The following is a 17,610-nucleotide window of genomic DNA, read 5'->3' on the forward strand; positions in this document are numbered from 1 at the left end:
TATATAATATATGTATTTAAGTCAGTTTCCAAATAATTTAGAGAAGCTAGAATAAAGGAATAGTGTATAACAACTTTATTAGAAATTTTAATACAGGTTTAAATACACAGATTTACATTTTCATTTCATATTTTTCTAGTTTTAAAGGTATCTAAAATGGTCAGCATCCCCTGAATGCAACTAATTGCTCATTAATTTTTATATGTACAAATATACCTCTGAGAGGTTCTGGCTTATTACTTCTGGCCCTTCTTGCTTCTAATAGTGTTAATAATACTTGAAGAAATCTATAAACCCTTTGCCAGCTCATGATTTCATTACATATTTTCTTTTTTATGTGAATCAACACCAATTAGACTGAGCAGTCCAGTACTTTTTTTCATTTTTTCATTTCTATGTGATCTAATTCCTTCAGTCTTCTTTGTATATAAATAGACCTTTTGCATTTGCCCACTATCAAAGAAATTTGAGTTTATAAGTAACATAAAAGACGAAATAATATTGTCACACGTTCTTTTAGTAAAACGGAATGGTCCAGGTTTTTGTCATAAAATATCATGTAATGAAGTTTTTTCTGTTGATGACTAAGCTGTTAAGATTATCATACGTTCCTTTTTGTCCTTAGAAATATATTGTTCTTCTATTAGTTCTTGAACTATGTAAAATTTGATATCGTCTGAAGACTCAGAGTTTGAGATTTCACTTAAATGATCAATTTCACTATTGTCATTAAAGTCCAGAGTATTGCTGTTTCTCTTTCCTTTTTGTCCTGATTTGTCTAATAATTGTGAAACATCTTCCTCTGTCAAGTTTTTTTCTCTGCCATTATAGGTAGAAAATGAGAAATTTGGAATTTTCAACTGGGTTAATGATAGCTAAAAACTGATTCCAGAATGGGATCTGCTTTCTTTTTTCTTTTTTCTGAGACTGAGTCTCTCTCTGTTGCTTAGGCTGGAGTGCAGTGTCGCAGTCTTGGCTTGCTGCAACCTCAACCTCCCGGGTTCAAGTAATTCACCTGTCTCAGCCTCCTGAGTAACTGGAACTACAGGCGCATGCCACCACACCTAGCTAGTTTTTGTATTTTTAGTAGTGATGGGGTTTCACCATATTGGTCAGCCTGGTCTTGAATTCCTAACCTCAGGTGATCCACCCGCCTCAGCCTCTCAAAGTGCTGGGATTACAGATGTAAGCCACTGTACCCAGCCTAGCCTGCATTCTTGTTTTACACTTTCTTGAAAGATGTTTCAGTACTTTAGGCAACACAGTAAGAAAATGAAAGAAGGGTACATTCTTCTATCATCCTTCTAGGCATCACGTTATTTTTTCAATTTCTTACTGTTTTAGTCTCTTATTGGGAATAATTGACAAATAATGATGAAATAAGTTCCAGAGTGATGAAATAGTAAAATGTATAGGAAACAATAAAATCAGTAAGACCCTAAAATGTATCTTAGATTTATAAAAGGGTCCAGTGGCTCCGTATAGTAATTACTACATGGAGTAAGTTTTATCTTTTTTTTTTAAAGTGAGTTTTTTCTGTTCTTTGGAATACCTTTAAGAATGAATAAAAGTCATGAAGTGTCAATCATTAAAATAGTTGGAACTGCTCAAAAAAGAAACTCAGAACCTAAAATTGGCTCCATTGGATCTTTATGTTGTACCTGGGGTTAGTCTGTGGACTTCTTTGATTTATGCATTCAGCAGCTATTCTTTATGGACTTTGTTCAAGATTCTGTGTATTTACAGTTTTCTCATTTTTTAAATATTGAGGGTAAAAAATAATTGATGATTGAGTCTTATGTTTAACTTACATTCTTATCCAGATATTTCCTTTAAAAGTTATTTGGGCTGGACACAGTGGCTCATGCCTATAATCTCATTACTTTGGGTGGCCAAGGTGGGAGTATTGCTTGAGCCCAGAAGTTTGAGACCAGCCTGAGCCCAGGAGGTCAAGGTTGTGGTGAGCTCTGACTGCACCACTGCACTCCAGCCTAGGTTACAGAGTAAGACCCTGTCTCAAAAAAAAACAAACAAACTTGATTTTATATTATAGATTACTTTAAGATATGATATTTGGTTTAGAATTTGCTTACAAATTTACAAAAGTGTTTCACATATTTGTTAATGGCAGGGAATATGTAAAACACTGGATTGTAGTAGTTTTATGTGATCTCAAGTGAATCTTATCTAATAGATTGACTCTTTATTTTGCTTAGTGGAGTTCTTTGTAATTGTATTTTCAGTGCTGTTTAGAATCTGGAAAGCAGTATGGTGTCACTTTTGAAATTTTAAGTCTTTTTAATGAAATCCAAGTAAATAAAACTTCAGTTAAGTGCCTACATTCATCTTTAACCCTGTTGCAGATACCTAAGAGAGATATTCTAAAAAAAAATAAATCGAAGACGTTAAAAGGTCTGTTCTGTAAAAGTATGAGGTATTATTTTAGAGTTTGTTCAATTTTAATACTTCAGAGAGAAGGATCAGAATTGGATTAAATCTATGACTTGTCTATAGTGCTATATATGTGTATATATATGTGTGTGTGTGTGTGTGTGTATATATATATTTTTTAGGTTTTGACTGAGGTGAGAGTTTTTCCTGGTTCTGTAGTTTTCTTCAGTATTATTTTCTGGATATGAAAGGATTGATTAGAGAGAAATTTAAGGGTTCTTATTAAGAGATATAATGCATATAAGACTAAAAGTACCCCCACTGTTTTATTTTTACCAACAGGGCATTCATCCTAAATTCTTTTTTTTTTTTTTTTTTGGGATTCTTTGAAATCTATTGTTCATTTGTTTTACTCAGCAATTAAAAGCTCAGTGGCTGTCATTTTTTTTTTTTTTTTTTTGTTTCTCGAGGCAAGGTCTCACTCTGTCGTCCAGGCTGGAGTGCAGTGGCGCAGTCTTGGCTCACTGCAGCCTCTACCTCTCGGGCTCGAGAGATTCTCCCACCTCAGCCTCCTGAGTAGCTGGGGCTACAGCTGTGTGCCATCATGCCCGGCTAATTTTTTTTTTCTTTTTTTTTTTTTTTTTTTGTATTTTTGGGTAGAGACAGAGTTTCACCATGTCAGTCTCAGGTACTGGAACTGTCTCCAACTCCTGACTTCAAGTCAAGTGATCCACCCGCCTTGGCCTCCCAAAGTGTTGGGATTACAGGCTTGAGTTACTGTACCTGGCCCATCCTAAGTTCCTACCAAATAAATACATGATCTCTAGAAACTGATGACTTTCCCATAATTATGTACAAGTAAGCAAGCATAAATTATATATATACAATTATATATATAAACATATATATATGTTTTATATATAAGCAAATGTACTGCTCCTTGCAGAGCAGGGCTATCCCATAGGCATTGTGCCCAGAGTAGCACAAGCATAAATAATATTAACTGACATTTGAATCTTGGTCACAGTTACTCATTTTGAGATAAATTTGATGTGATTTCAAATTTTGCAGCTCTTAAATCTAGGAGAAACTCATTAATAGATTATACAGATAAAGACAGGACTGTGTATAACACCAAGTAGTTTTCTTTTTGCCTTGGTTGTGAGTACAGGTTGAGCATCCCACATCCCACAATTTGAAATCCAGAATCTAAGTACATTTACCTGTACATACATAGGTAAACATAGCACTGACATAACCCTCAAAGGAAGTGCTCATTCCAGCATTTCAGATTTTCAGATTTGGGATGCTCAAATGGCAAGAATATGATGCAAATATTCCAGAATTAAAAAAAAAAAAGCTGAAATCTGAAACACTTCTGATCCCAAGCATTTTGGAAATGGGATACTCAACCCATGTTATTTAATTCTGATTAACCAAGTAAGCTCATTTACTTTAGACTTTTTAAAAGGATGGCTTAAGGTTTGTCCATTGAAATCTACAACGTTTGTATTAGTCATGTTTATTTATTGCTAAGTAATTTACTTCACTGTGAGTAATGGTTATATTAGGAAATGTTCTCTTATTTTGGAACTTATTTTTTTTAAATTTAGAATTAGGTTTCAGAAGAATATTCAGTGACTTGGGAAAATGTTGACATTATATTATGTGAAAAAGGTTATAGTACAGTTTTAAAGGATAGTCCTGATCTATATTTAGATATGTATGTATAGGTAAAGACTGGAAATTTATATGCTATAATGTTAATAGTAACCACAGAATAGGTGATTTGCATGCATTTTAGGTGCTCATCTTGGTTCTTACAGTTTTTAAAAATTTTAAGTTCTAAAAGTAAAAAAGATATTTAAATAAATTTACAAAAATCAACTGTCCTTTATGAATACTGGGATGACAATTAGATGCAGCAGTACTGTGACATAACAGTTCACACGGCTGATAAAGAATGCCTTTGCCCACAATCCCATTGTGCATATTGAGGTTTCTATGGGAATGAAGTGTTTAGAAGGAAACCACTTGATGCCTGGAAAGTAGATCATACTAGCCCAGGCACGTAAAAAAGAATGTAGCCTTTCTGTGATTTGTGGTTAAAGCGCCTGACATTTGGTATTAAAATATGTGTTGGAAATTTATTTTGGAGTTGTAGTTATAACTTTACATATTTATTTTCTGAAAATATACTGTTTCATTTTTAGGCATTATCCAATTGGTTTACTATTTGATCTTCTTGCATCAAGTTCAGCTCTTCCTTGGAACATCACAGTACATTTTAAGGTATAGTAAATTGCATTTCTCCTTTGTCCCATTTGTGATACATAGTAAACAGACTTTGAGTAGAATTTTCTTTTGAAGTGAAGTTATTTCTTTCTTTTCCCATGACACTCTTTTAGTTGCTAAACTTCGATTAGTATTTGTGTATACGATACTTTTCAATTTTTTCCTAACTCTTGGCAGAAACACTTACACTTTTAATGTATGAACTGATTTTCTTTATTAGTGCTGAATACACTGTTTAAAATTTACGAGTTTTTGGGCCAGGCTTAGTGGCTCACGCCTGTAATCCCAGCACTTTGGGAGGCTGAGGTGGGTGGATCATTTGAGCCCAGGAGTTCAAGACCAGCCTGGGCAATGTAGTGAGACGCTGCCTCTATAAAAAATAAAATTTATGAAAGTTTTGAAAGTTGGTGTTAATTTTTAAAAGTCAACTAGGAACAAGAGAAATCCTGCATGTAGATGTGGATATGGAAGTACAGAGGGGACAACCTAATACTGTTGAGTAATTCTAAGGCTATTTTGATTGAATTAAGAGAAGGGTTAGGAGATGGAATTCCAAAGATTTGATCTACCTCTGTTTTGAGAAATGTTCATTCCTGTAGTTTTTAAGACCAGACTGAATTTAGTGTGACCTAATTTTGTCTCAATAGTTTGTGAAGTGCTGGTCTCTCATTCCCTTAGCCACCTTGCTTCTGCTCTGTTCCTGGCCCCCAATTCACAAACACATTTGGTTTTTGTGATTGGAAACGCTTACGTTAATTGATCATGAACAGTGATTCATTCTCAAATAGCAATGATTCCATCATGTCGGTCTCTTATATTAGTTGATCACGAACAGTGATTCATTCTCAAATAGCAATGATTTCACCATGTCGGTCTTAGGTACTTGAACTGGTCTCGAACTCCTGACCTCAAGTCAAGTGATCCACCTGATCTCCTATATTTTATTGGAGAGAGGCATGTAGAGTTTGAAAAAGTCATTTACGTGTCTGAGTTTCTTTCCCGTCAGGAGTGTCCATTCATAGTTACTGCCCAAAGGGTGCTCATTCTTCTTATGATGGTTTTCCTTCCTGTTTTACTGAATTTGAGTTTGTGGGTCATTAGAGCTTATTTCCATGTACATTTATAATAATGTGCTTTGCACAATACCCTATTATTAAACACCTTAGTTACCAAAGAACAGTATAGATGGGGCACATAGTGCTGGTATGCATGAATTTCACTCACCATGTTACATGCAAAGCAAGGAATGCTTGCATATACAACAGCTTTTAAGTTTAGAGCGGTGTGGAGATAAAAATACTTCAAACATATTAAGGGTAGGGGTGCTATATTGCCTAATGAGTCTTCTCTGTTAATGTTGGAAAATAATTCCAATAATTAGGTTTTTTTGTGTGTTAAAAATAAACTCTAAAATACTTTGAAATCTAGATTAAAATACATCATAGCTGTCTACTTGTTTGTTTATTTATTCACTCATTCATTCATTCAACAAATGTGGAGATCCTTCTATGTGTCAGTTTCCTGAAACCCTTTCAATGGATTCTTCAGGTCAAAGCTGTTTTCATGATATAATAATATCAAGATGTTATTGGCCCTTCCCATTGTGTTAACATTTACACTGATATGCAAAAACAATCGTGTTGAAAACTGTGGGTGCCTTAGCACAAAGTATATGTGTATGTTCTCCCCGGGTGCTTGGCTGAGGCCTGGGTTGCACATGCATAGCTGATACTCTACAAGGTCTAGTAGAGAGTGAATGTTGTAGGGTTAAGAGTGGAACAAGATACTGAACGTCTTATGATGCTGGAAAGTGTTGGATTCCAGCTCATTCAAAGTGGAGAGACATTTGGCTACATACTGAGCAGTTACCTGAGATGCCAGAAAGACCATGATTTTGGAGTAAGGATCATACATTAGAGCAGGAGTTGGCAAATGTGGCCCACTGACTGTTTTTGCATGGCCTGTGATGTAAGAGTAGTTTTTACATTTTTAAGTGGTTGGAAAAAAATTTAAAAAAATATTTTGTAACGTGAAAATTACATGAAATATAGATTTAGTGATGACCATAAATAAAGTTGCATTGAAATGCAGCCATTCATGGAAATTCATATACGTATTGTCTATGGTTGCTTTGCGGCTATGACAGCCTAGTTAAGTATTTGCAATAGAGACTGTATGACCTGCACAGTGTTAAATATTTACTGTCTAATCCTTTACAGAAAGTTTGCCAATCTCTATTGCCAGTCTTTAACCCTAGAGTAAGAGTTGTTGTGGACTTGCCTTTTTAGGATTAAGGAGAGCTGCCAGTAAATTAACTGCCAGCCAGAACAAAACTTAGCGTTTTAAAGGAAGACAATATAATCTAGAATCCTTACAACATATTATTCACAGTGTTCACCATACAATCCACAACTACTCGACTTGCAAATGAGCAAGAAAATATGGTCCATATCAAATAAAAAAAAAATTTACTCTCAATAGAAACTGACCTAAGAGAATCCACATCTTGGTACTACCAGAAAAATGAATTAAAACAACTATTATAAATTCAGTAACTTAAGAGAAAGAAAATCACAAAGTTGTAGAACTGTGTAGAAAAATATCTGAAATGAGGAATTTACTACATGGGCTTAACAGCAAATTAAAGATGGCAGAAGTAAGGTTCTTTGAACTCAAAGACAGATCCACAGAAGTTACCCAGTTTGGTGAATAGAGAGATGGAAATTGGTATAGAGAAAAAACAGAGCCTCTGGGATAATATCAGGCAGTCTGCGTGTAATTGGAGTTCAAGGAGAGGAGAGAGAATGGGTCAGAAGAAATATTTTAAAAAAATAATGGTTACACTACTCAGTGTCAAAGCTATAATCAAGACTGTGTGTGGGGTGCCTACAGAATGGGAGAAAATATTTGCAATCTTATACTATCTAATAGTTTAATATACAGAATATGGAAATAACTTGATAATAAAAAGATAAAAAAAAGAAACCCAATTAAAAATTAGTCAAAGAATTCGAATAGACATTTCTGTGAAGAAGTTATATAAATGTCCAGTAAACACACGAAAAGATGTTCAGCATAACTAGTTTTTAGGGAAAAGCAAAAAAAGAAAAAAACAAAAAACCACACAATGAGTTACCCCTTCACACCCTCTAGATTGGTTATCATCAAAAAGATGATGTACAAGGCTGAATGTGGTGGCTCATGCCTTTAATCCCAGCACTTTGTGGGGATGAGGCAGCTGTATCACTTGAGCTCAGGATATCGAGACCAGTGTGATCAACATAACGAGAACTCATCTCTACTAAAATAATTTTTTAAAAAATAGCCTGGTGTGGTGGCATGTGCCTATAGTCCCAGCTATTTGGAAGACTGAGGTGTGTCCTGATCGCGTGTCTGCAACCCAGCCTGAGTGACAGAGTGCAACCCTGTCTCCAAAAAAAAAAAACCAACAAAAAACGGTAACACATGATGGAGAGGGTATAGGCTTATTAGACCCTTCGTACGTTGCTGATGAGAATGAAAATGGTGTAGCCTTTTTGGAAAGCGGTTTAGTATGTCATCAAATGATATACTTACCGTGTTACCCAGCAATTCTACTCTTAGTAATATTGCCAAGAGAACTGAATATGTAATTCTAATATGCAAAATATGGAAATAACTTGTGTCCACACAAAAACTTATACATGAATGTTCATAATAGGCAAAGCGGAAATAACCCAATGTCCATCAGCTGATGAATAAACAAAATACTGTACGTATCCTTACAATGGAGTATAATTTGGTCGTGAAAAGGAAGGAATTACTGATAATATGTTACAACCTTGAAAATATCATGTTAAGTGAAAGAAGACACAAATGACTGCACATTATATAATTCATTTATATTAACTGAATAAATACCTTTATGCCGATAAATCTGACAGATGGACAAATTCAATGAAAACACAAGTCGCCAAAACTGACATAAGAACATAAATGAATAGCTCTTTAATCTGCAAGTAAACTTGATTTGTAATTTTAAAAACCTCACAGAGTAAAACACCTTGCACAGAGAGTTTCATTGGAGAACTCTATAAAATACCTAAGAACTAGTCGGGTGCAGTGGCACATGCCTGTCGTCCCAGCTACTCGGAACACTGAGGCGGGAGAATCGCTTGAGCCCAGGAGTTCTGGGCTGTAGTGTGCTATGCCAACTGGATTTCCATACTAAGTTTGGCATCAATATGGTGACCTCCTGGGAGCAAGAGACCACCAGGTTACCTAAGGAAGGGTGAATCGGCCCAGGTCAGAAATGGAGCAGGTCAAAACTCCCGTGCTGATCAGTAGTGGGATTGTGCCTGTGAATAGCCACTGCACTCCAGCCTGGGCAACGTAGTGAGACTGTGTCTCTAAAGTTAAAAATAAAATGAAATAAAATGTTTAAGAAATAATATTACACACTTTACAAACTTTCTTACTCTTTACAAACTTTTTCCAGAAATGAGACACCAACTTGTGTTAGAGGCCAGAATAACCCTGATATTGAAACCTGTTAAAGACATTAAAAGAAAATTATAAGCCAATATATTTCATGATCATGGATGCAAGAGCCTTCAATGAAGTACCATCAAATTGAATCTTGCAATAATTAAAAAAGACAGTACACACCATGATTGAGTTGAGTTTATCCTAGGAGTACAAAATTGATTCAACATTCAAATCTCAATGCATGTAGGCCAGGTGCAGTGGGTCGCGCCTGTAATCCCAGTACTTTGGAAGGCTGAGCCAGGAGGATTACTTGAACCTAGAAGTTCAAGACCAGCCTGGGCAACATAGGGAGACCTCATCTCTACAAAAAAATTTAAAAATTAGCTGAGCATGGTGGTGTACACCTGTGGTTCCAGCTACTCAGAAGACTGAATTGGGAGGATCGCTTGGACCCCAGAGGTTGAGGCTGCAGTGAGCTGTGATTGTGCCACTGTGCTCCAGCCTGGGTGACACAGTGAGACCCTCTCAAAATAAAACATCTCAATCAATGTAAATCACAGAATAAAATAGAAAAATCAATAGATACAGAAAAAGTCATTCATTGACAGAATTTAATACCCATTTGTCATCAAAACTTATAGCAAGCTTAGGAATAGAAGGGAATTCACTCGATTTGACAAAGGATAGATATGAAAAGTATGAAAAGGCTACAATTAAAGTCATGCTACATGATGGTTTATTGAATGTTTTACTCTAAGATGAGGAAAAAGGCAAGGATGTCTGCTCAGTATAGGCACTTCTATAATGCATTGTATGTGTTCTTAACTTTGCTCTTAAAAATTGTGCAATGAAAACTACTGGACTTACGGGGGAAAGGGTTAGGGGCACAACATCCACAAACTTACACTGACAAAAAAACAGGAACCTAGTAAAAACCATACCACAGTTTTAACAGGTAAAATGTATGAGAAATGCATAAATACTACAATAAATATGGCATTTCATGTTGCAAAGACTGGAAGTTTGCTTGCAGAAACGGATGTAGAAGACTTGCGCCATGACAGGTGAAGTGAAAGGAGGATTTTCTGATATCGAACAAGAAATTGTAGCACCTGATGTAGATGAATACAACTCATAACATGAATTGAAGTAGCTGGTCCATTTTGGAGGTGTGCACATGTGTGCATTGTATGTGTTCCCAGCTGATTAGTTTAGCTGGGTGAAATTTTCTGTTCACCTAGCATTTCTTGTGAACAATATTTACATATGCAACCATAAAATTCACATTATACTCAACTTCTTGCCTAGTAGTTGCTTTTAAACAAATGCAAAAATCTTAGTTCACAGAACATATATGAATTTACCAACAAACACATGAAAAGGCACTCAACATCTTTAGTCATCTTGGAAATGTAAATTAGAACCACAAAGAGACATTACATTACACTCACTAGAATGACTAAATGAAAAAGATTGACAGTAGCAAGTTTGAGGACATGGAGTAACCAGAACTCATACATTGCTAGTGGGAGTGTAACATCATACATCATGTTGAAAAATAGTTCGGCAGTTTTTAAGTAAAATTAGAGTATACACTTACTCTGTGACCCAGCATTTCTTTTTCCAGCTGTATACCCAAGAAAGATGAAGACATGTGTCTATAAAAGACTTGTGTGTTAATGTTCATAGCAGCTTTTTAAATAATAGCCAGTATGTGGAAACAATCCCAGTGTCTATTAACAAGTTTTTAGATAAACAGATTGTGGTGTATTCATTAAATGGCATGCTACTCAGCAACAAAAAGGAATTAATTACTGATATGTGCAGTAACAGGAATGAATCTCAAAAATATTATGCTAAGTGAAAGATACTAAGTTACACAATACTGCAGTTCTGTTTATATGAGATTTTATTACAGGCAAAACTAATCTAGTGTTATATGTCATTATCAGTGATTTCTTGGGAAGGGAATGAGGGAACTGACTGCAAAGGGCACAGAGGACGTTTTGTGGGTGGTGGTAATGCTCTGTACTTGGGCTGACAGTTACTCATTGTCAAAACTCATTTTATTGTACTCTTGATTTCTGCATTTGACTGCATGTGAATCATAAATTTGACTTTTTAAAAAAGTATTGAGAGAGATGAGGAATGGTGTCTTTAATCGCTTTCTAATTCCTGCTTTCCATCAGTGTTTCATAGTCACTCAGGAGCTTCTTTCTTTATCTTTTCATTTCATTCTTTTTATGAAAGCTCCATGACAGGGATAATTGAATGTTGTTTATGAATACGGTAACCTGAGTAGGCTATATGCTATTTTTTTTGCCATTTTTACTTCTGTTTAAATGTATTAAAGTACATATAGGATAATAACTTTGTAAAATCATGTTTGAATATAATGATTATCTTAAATATTTAAGTCTTTGGAGGAAGTGATATTGTATAATGGTTAAAAGATAGGACTTGAGTCAAATTAGCCTTAAATCCTAGCTCCCTAGCAAGCTAAATGACACTTGCGACTTTAGATATTCCCTAACTTTAATTTTTTTATCTGTAAAATAGCAATAATAGTAATGTTTACCTCAAGTGTTGTGAGGATTAAATAAGATAATCCATATAAAAAGTTTTAATACAGTGTCACAGTAAGTGTTCAGTAACTGTTAGCTCTCATTATCTTTTTTTCAGTGAAAAGTGCATCAGTCGTTTCATTTACATAACTCTGTGTATGTCCAATGATCATTGCTTTAGCTGCCTAAAAGAACCAGTGAAGTCACAGAATGTAAATTTAGCTATTTGACTTTAAAATCTAGTTTTTAACAGCTTTATTGAGGTCTAATTGACTTGTAGTAAGCTTTACCTATTCGAAGTGAGTAAGTTTATGCCACAATTTATATGTTTATTTACCTGTTGATATTTAGATTTGTTTTCTGTTTGGGGCTGTTACAAATAAAACTATTGTGAACATTCATGTAGCAAGTCCTTATATAGACATACTACTTTCATTTCTCTTAGGTAGATGCCTAGTTGTGGAATGGCTGGGTCAGATGGTAGATGTCTGTTTACTATCCTTAAGAAACTACCAGACTTTTCCAAAGTGGTTATACTGTTTTACATTTCTGTTAGTACTGTGTGAGGGCTCCATTCCACATCTTTGCCAATACTTGGTATGGTCAGTTGAAAAGCTATTTTTCAGATTATTACCCTTTGATGCCTTTTTTCATGTTGTTATAAAACACGTAAGAATTATTTGGGAAAAGTACAAAATGGGCCAAATAGCTAAAGATTTTTAAGTTAAATTTAAAAGTATTTTGGGTTATTTCAGTGCTAGGAGATAGTTTACTAGAAATATTGATAAACTGGGGGATATAGTTCTCTTTTAAGAGGTTAATTTTGTAATGTGTGTACCTGTTTTATATGTGTATTTTTTCCTTTGATAGAGTTTTCCAGAAAAAGACCTTCTGCACTGTCCATCTAAGGATGCAATTGAAGCTCATTTTATGTCATGTATGAAAGAAGCTGATGCTTTAAAACATAAAAGTCAAGTAATCAATGAAATGCAGAAAAAAGATCACAAGCAACTCTGGATGGGATTACAAAATGGTAAGCATAATAGTGTTTAATTTTAGAATACCACTTTATAAAATATGATGCAGCCATAACCCTGTGAGTAATTGATACATTTTAGAATTGGTGGTACAAATTTAAATTGTAGCCTCTGTGCCCAGATTTGTGCAGAGGCTACTTTTAGTCATCCCTTGCATTCTACTCTTTTGGTGTCCCTCTGTTCATGGATTCTCTAGCATTAGACTGATTGCTTAGCCCCTAACATATGGCATATGTCATATAAACTTGGGTTTAGCTTCTGAAGGAAATGCCATTACTCTAGGGATGTGGTCTTTGATTCCTCAGGCGTGACCCTTCTGTGGTCACGATGGAAAATTCTGGGTGCGTACAAAGATACCTCCACATGTGTGGGGATTGAACTCCAACCTCTGATTTCTCAGGACAGTAGACTTGTTTTGTGCTTCAATTCCCTTTCTCCTTGCTGTGGTTTAGAAAATACTCCCAAGGAAAAAGCTAAGTGGAATGTGGTGGTCATCTCTGTATCCCTCATGTTTTGGAGAATTTAAATAACTCTGTGATCTTGCCTGCATTGACCACCCTCTAGTGTTTTCAAACAGTTGTTTTAGTACAGATAGTCCTCCCTTTACATGGTTCCAGTATGCATGAATTTCAGTTACTGTGGTTTAGTTAAGTAACACCAGGTCCTCAACTGTATAGTTCAAATTTCAATTACAGTGGTATATTGACTGCAGATAATTACATAAAATGCGAACTTTGTTGCTAGTTTAGTCCAGGAATCATTACATAACAACAGATGAGCTTATGATTAGTGATAAATTATGTCACTTCTTTCCATATCTGTCAGTGATTGGCCTCTCTATGTCTATTATTCATTTCACCCACAGATAGGAAAGCACGTAGTTGTGTTGCCTCCTTGTCTCCAGCAATAAACCCATGTAACATTTTATAAAAACCGATAATTGAAAAAGGGAATTGGCCAAGAGAGATGTAAATCCAACAAAGAAACAAACTGATAATGTTGGGAATGAAATTTGAATAAAAAAAAAAGGGGGTTATGGAAGCAATAGCTGACTTTGAAAATGTTGACATGGCTGCCCTTCAAGAGACTAGATTATGCAGCCAGGGGAACTTATTGAGGAACTTATATGCAGTAAAGGTGAACTTACTGGCATGAATAAGGAAAGTAGTTGTGACAAAAGGATGAAGATGTCCCAAAGGAAGTGATGCTATAAAAAGCTTCTTATTAAAGGAACTCTCAGATATTTTATGACATTGAAATACAAATAGTAAAATGTTAGAAGTTGATTAAAATGTAGAAAAAATGACTTCAATTCACCAAGACATGGGAAGGATGCTTGCCCATAAGTTATATGTTGAGAAAGCAAGCACTCTTCAAACTGTAAGTTCTTAAGTTTTTACAAAGAAATAAAATACTTTTGGCTGGGTGTGGTGGCCCATGCCTGTAATCCCAGCATTCTTTAGGAGGCCCAACTGGGAGGATCATTTGAGGCTAGGAGTTGGAGACCAGCCTGGGCAACATAGCAAGACCTCATCACTACAAAAAAATTTTAAAATTAGCCAGGGCATGCTGGCATGTGCCCACAGTCCTAGGCAGGCTGAGGCAGGAGGATTGCTTGAGCCCAAGGAGTTCAAGGTTACAGTGAGCCATGATCGTGCCACCACACTCCACCCTGAGTGACAGAGTGAGACCCTGTCTCTAAAAAAAATAAAATAAAATTTAAAAATAAAACACTTCAGTTCTCAATGTTTCTAATGTGTTAAATTATAATTGTACTAAATAAATATTAGGATTTCTTTTAACTTTTTATTTTTCAGTATACATTTATTGTGGTGGTTTGTTTTGTTTTGTTGAGACTAAGTTTCACTCTGTTACCCAGGCTGGAGTGCAGTGGTGCAATCGCAGCTCACTGCATCCTCCACCTCCCAGGTTCAAGCAATTTTCATGTCTCAGCCTTCTGAGTAGCTGGGATTACAAGCATGTACCAACATGCACAGCTGATTTTGTATTTTTAGTAGAAACAGGGTTTTGCCATGTTGGCCCGGCTGGTCTCGAATTCCGGGCCTCAAGTGATGTGCCCACTTTGGCCTCCCAGAGTGCTGGGATTATAGGCATGAGCTACTGTGCTCAGCCTCTAGTGTATATTTATAATCAACAGTAAGAGTTTTTAAATGTTTTGACAAAATTCTTTAAAGATTGTGGAACAATCGTAATTGTCCCCATTAGTTATGAAGATCACTTTGCTTAGTTTCAACTTGCATGATTACTTCTCCAGTCCCATCCTACCATGCAGAGTGAGGGCATGTCCTGTAATTCCTCTATCTTCAACAGTGTTTTTGGCCAGGGAGTTAGTCCAGTAGATGTTCTTTCATGGCAATGACTAGAATAAAACAGAAGAAAACCTTCACCTGCCATAATTTTTAAAAAATGTGATCTAGTGTTAACTTTTGGACTATGCTGTTACCACATCAAATGGGTGTTTGTAGGTATTTAGTATTCGTTAAACTTTCATTATACAAAATTTAGGGCATTTCTGTGGTATCAAGAGCAAGTAAGACATGTATTTTATGACAATGTATACTGTAAATTACATTTTTTCTTTTCTCATTTCTTTGTTTTAAATTTTTTAGATTTGACCTAGGTTACATGGAGTCACTCCTTACTTTCATATTTATACATCTGGCATTTCTCAACTAGATTTTAAGCTTTGCAAAGTTAGGCACTAGGCCTCTTACCACATTTTTATTACTGAGTTCACAAACTTACGAAATGATTAAAATAATTTACACCTCCATAAGAAGGTGTACTGCCTTGTTTCTTGCTGGCGATTTGAAGATTAAATGATATTTTAGGAGACTTGTAAATAAGAAGGTAGCCTAAATAGAAGAAGATGAGGATCATGTAAAGAAAGAAGGATTTGAATTAACTTCACAATTGAAGTTAATAATTTAATTAGTTAAGTAGATGTTCTTAAAGTCTATTGTGAATGGCTGAGTCTTCTAAAAAGAACTCGAGGGTTCAGCAGAGGATTCTAAAAACGATTTGAATGTTTTATTTGCGACATTGGAAGATTGGGTATGGAGGATAATGATTAAGCATTAGAAGAACAAAGGCCTGGTTTTTAGTCTCCGGTCTTAGTAGTCCTTAGATCAAGTCAACTCCTTTGAGCTTCAGTTTCTTAATCTATAAAACGAGGATATCTCTTAGGTTTGCTTCATTGATATCTGTAGAGGCCTTATGAAACACCAATACAGTTTATGTGAAAGTATTTGAAAGGGAGTAAAGCGGTCTTGATGAAAAAAGAGTTAGTGAGAAGTCAGTTTTAGATTCCAGGACAGGGTTGGCAAATATGGTCGTGGGCCAGCCACCTGTTTTTGTAAATAAAGATTTACTGGAACCCATCCACACTCATTCACTTATGTGTTGTCGGTGGCTACTTTCGGTAGCAGAGTTAAATAATTATGAGACTATGTGGCCCACAAGCCTAACATACTTATTATCTGGCCTTTTAAGAAAATGCTTGTCAGCCCATAAAAGGTTGGTTGACCAAGCTACAGCTCATGTTTATCTTTCACCTGAAGTCTGACTCAAAATGTTACACATTCAGAACTGAGTGTAACAGAATGTAGCTGACTTACTCTAATAACTGCATTTATTACAATTTTTTTAGGCATAAAATTACTTTTTTTGTATTTCTGCCTGGGCTCATATTGTTTCTTGAGTACGTGACTGTTGTAAAGTTTCCTTTATTAAATTTTATTAAATTAATTTTAAAGCAATGTTTGATTAAATCCAACTTAAAATGATGTTTGGTTAAAATATACTTTATTCCATTTTGTTTTTTGTTATAAATTATTTTTGTAGCTATTATGTTTGATTTTATTTGTGATGGTTATGATTAAGCTTGCACTGCTATAATTGAGCTAACATACCTCTCCTAAGACTTTGAGTAGTCTTGTGAGAGATCTCCACAGCAAAGTCTAATGAGAGGTATGCTGTGGATACTGGAGTCTTTGGTACTGTGTTTTCTGTTTATTCAGAATGAGAATATTCATTTCGGAAATCTTTAGCTCAGTAAATGTTGCTTGTAGAAAATATATTTTGGAGTAAAATGCTGAATGTTAATTAACATAAATGGGTAAACGGTGGATGTTTTCTATTCTGTTTCTTTTATCAGGAATACTTTTTCCCCTTTAACTCGTAATCATGTTTTAATGCTCATCTCAGTTGTCACTTTCTATAAGAAGCTTTCCTTCTTTTATTGTTTTAGTCAACAGACATTTATTGAGCACCTAATGTATATCTGACATTATGTTAGCAGCTAGTGATCATCCAGCACTGATGGGACAAACATGGCTCCTGGCTTCACAGAGCTTTGTAGAAAAGTGGAGGCAGAACTGTTAATGCTTTCAGCTATCATGACTTTTTGTCCATTTATGCAATTTTTTCTCTTGTATTTTGTCACACTCTGGTATAGTTACATGGTTTTTGTATTTTGCTGGCATATCAATTATCCTAGTTGGGGTATGTCCTACATTTTTGTATCCCCAGCACCTACTGTGTGGTCTTTGGCAAGTGTAGAGAAACTAAATATTAACTGCATGACTTCTTTATTTTATTCCTTTCTAATACTAACAGAAAATAATATTAACAATTTTTCATTAATAGTTTCCTATTAAAATAAACTAAAGGAAGTGTCTTGTTTGAATTTATTTATGGAATTGGAATTTATGTAGAGTTTTTTCCTCCAAAAGAAGTTTTTATTAATTTGTGAAGTCAGAGATATTAAACTTTTCTGTTAGTGCAGTTGTCAATTTCTCAATATTGTGACATAACAGATGGCACATTTATTTCAT

General features: G+C 35.2%; 1 protein-coding gene across 5 annotated transcripts in view; it reads left to right on the forward strand.

Moving 5' to 3' along the window:
- ATG5 (autophagy related 5) overlaps positions 1-17,610 on the forward strand; it is a 152,881-nt gene that overhangs the window by 33,263 nt on the left and 102,008 nt on the right. For 4 of the 5 annotated variants that reach the window (XM_011996073.1, XM_011996075.1, XM_011996076.1 and 1 more), the window contains 2 exons: positions 4,605-4,683; positions 12,588-12,750. The exons of the other annotated variant lie outside the window; for it this stretch is intronic. In XM_011996073.1, the coding sequence (XP_011851463.1) occupies positions 4,605-4,683; positions 12,588-12,750 (242 nt within the window). The remainder of the gene's footprint in view (positions 1-4,604; positions 4,684-12,587; positions 12,751-17,610) is intronic. 5 annotated transcript variants of the gene reach the window in all.

This window comes from Mandrillus leucophaeus, unplaced genomic scaffold, assembly GCF_000951045.1.
Source record: "Mandrillus leucophaeus isolate KB7577 unplaced genomic scaffold, Mleu.le_1.0 Scaffold501, whole genome shotgun sequence".
NCBI classification, from domain to species: domain Eukaryota; kingdom Metazoa; phylum Chordata; class Mammalia; order Primates; family Cercopithecidae; genus Mandrillus; species Mandrillus leucophaeus.